Source organism: Protobothrops mucrosquamatus, unplaced genomic scaffold, assembly GCF_001527695.2.
Source record: "Protobothrops mucrosquamatus isolate PMUCROS unplaced genomic scaffold, P.Mucros_1.0 scaffold1499, whole genome shotgun sequence".
In the NCBI taxonomy this organism is placed as follows: domain Eukaryota; kingdom Metazoa; phylum Chordata; class Lepidosauria; order Squamata; family Viperidae; genus Protobothrops; species Protobothrops mucrosquamatus.
This window is the reverse complement of record NW_015387673.1, coordinates 375,804-377,906: the sequence shown is the minus strand read 5'-3', so window position 1 is coordinate 377,906 and position 2,103 is coordinate 375,804. Positions and strand designations below refer to the sequence as shown.

At 51.2% G+C, this 2,103-nt stretch overlaps 1 protein-coding gene across 1 annotated transcript in view; it reads right to left on the bottom strand.

Annotated features, from left to right (window-relative positions):
- The window catches only part of AP1G2 (adaptor related protein complex 1 subunit gamma 2), a 27,812-nt gene continuing 25,709 nt past the window's right edge, over positions 1-2,103 (bottom strand). Inside the window, exons 21-22 of the mRNA XM_015822243.2 lie at positions 1,113-1,211; positions 1-222 (exon numbers count right to left, since the gene is read on the bottom strand). Coding sequence (XP_015677729.1) covers positions 118-222; positions 1,113-1,211 — 204 coding nt within the window. The 3' untranslated portion in view covers positions 1-117. The remainder of the gene's footprint in view (positions 223-1,112; positions 1,212-2,103) is intronic.

Genomic DNA, 2,103 nt, shown 5'->3' with positions numbered 1-2,103 from the left:
CTGGCAGAACGAGACGTGTTTATTCAAAAGGACATCGAAAGGGAACGTAAACACCACCAGCTAACTAAGGAGTAGCTGTTACTCCAGGACCCGCTTGCTCCTTGGGTAACCTACTCTTCACTTCCACGCAGTCTCTGGGAACGAGTTGAGTTCTTCGACGTGTTGTACAACGGCCCCAGTAGGCAGCCTGTAGGAAAGGCGTAGCCTCATCCGGAGAGGGATCTGGGTTCAAGAAACAAGAAAAGAGGCGTAACGTCACATCTCTGCGCTAACCAAACGCTTGGAGAATCGAAACGGATCCCAGCGGAAGCCAAAGCAACGTGTTTTATACTGTACAGGCGAGTCCTCCACTTACGACGAGTTAGTTAGCGGCCATTTGAAATTACAACAGGCCTCCCTAGGGCAGTTTACGTGACAGATTTGAAGTTACGACAGCCGAGTCTCCCCTGCAGTCATGTGGTTGGGTTTTTTGGTGTCCCGTGATCAGATGACGGTAGTGTAGGTTTTGCTCTTTGTTTATATACCGGAATCTAGATAATCAATTCCTTGGTTAGGGAACCACCAGGAAGGCATTCCCACCATCAGTGACAGGGCAAGCCACTTGTAGGTAAATAAAGAGCAAGCCCTGATGATGTTGCCTAGTTGGGTGATGAAATGTCGGCAGGAAAACTACCAAGCTCAGAGGACTCCACAGTCCTGCTCCTCCTCCTCCTCTTCCTCCTCCTCCTCCTCCTCCTCCTCCCCCCATCCCCCGTCTCTTCTCACACTGATGATGTTCCCTAGTTGGGTCATGAAATGTCTGCAAGGAAAGCCACCAAGCTCAGAGAGCACCAAGGGCCCCACAGTCTTCTTCTTCCTCCTCCTCCTCCTCCTCCTCCTCCTCCTCCTCCTCCTCCTCTCTGCAAACCCCACTCCCGTCTAGCACTGATGAGGATACCTAGTTGGGTCATGAAATGTCTGCAAGGAAAACCGCCAAGCTCAGAGCACCGAGGGCCCCACAGTCCTCCTCCTCCTCCTCCTCCTCNGAGAAGCAGATTTGGAGCCGATCTCTGAAGGAGATCACAGGGTGTTCTTTAGCAAGTCGATCTCTCCGGTCCTCTCCTCGTCCTTACCTTCTTGGGGTTCAACACTCGAATGACTTGGGTGACGGGGGAGCCGCCCTGGCTCGGAACGGTAGAGCTGCTGGGGGCTAAAAGTTCCACCTGGAAAGACTGGGAGGAGGAGGAGGAGGAGGAGGAGGAGGAGGAGGAGGAGGAGGAGAGGAAGGTCAAACCACGTGGGAGAAGATGAGGAGGGAGGAGAGAAGGAGAGGGAGAGGATGATGAAGAGGAGGAGAAGAAAAGAGAAGAGGGAGAGGTGAAGGAAAGGATGGAGAGGAGAAGAAAGGGAAGAAGAGGGAGAGAAAAGGAGGAGAAGAGGAAGAGGAGGAGGAGAAGAGAGGATGGAGAGGAGAAGAAAGGGAAGAAGAGGAAGAGAAAAGGAGAAGAGGAAGAGAAGGAGAGGAAGGAGGAGGAAGAAAAGGAGAAGAAGGGAAGAGGGAGAAGGAAGAAGACAGAAAGGAAAGAGGAGAAGGAGTAAAAAGGGAAGAAAAGAGGAGGAAGAGTAGAGAGAAGGAGAAGGAAAGAAAAGGAGAAGGAGAGGAGAAAGGGGCGGAAGAAAAGAGAAGAAGGAGAGGTGAAGATAAAGATGGAGAGGAAAAAGAGTAGAAGAGGCAAAGGAGAAGGGAAGGATCAGGTGAAGAAGAGCAAGAAGAAGAGAAGAAGAGAAGGAGGAGGAGGAGGAGGAGGAGGAAAGAGGAAGAAAGGGAGGAAGAAGAAGAGAGGAAGGGGAAGAAGAGGAAGTAGAAGACAGGGAGGAGAAGTGGAGGAAGAGGGGAAGGAAAAAAAGAAGAGGAGAAGGGAAGAGAAGGCAGTTGTAAGTGAACAGAAATTGCTCGAGATGAGAAGGTGAGACCCAAATTTAACTAACAAAAAAACATGTTTCTTTTTCTTATTTCTCCTCCTCCTCCTCCTCCTCTTCCTCCTCCTCCTCCTCTTCCTCCTCGTCCTCTTCCTTCTCCTCCTCCTCCTCCTCCTCCTCCTCCTCCTCCTCCTCCTCCTCCTC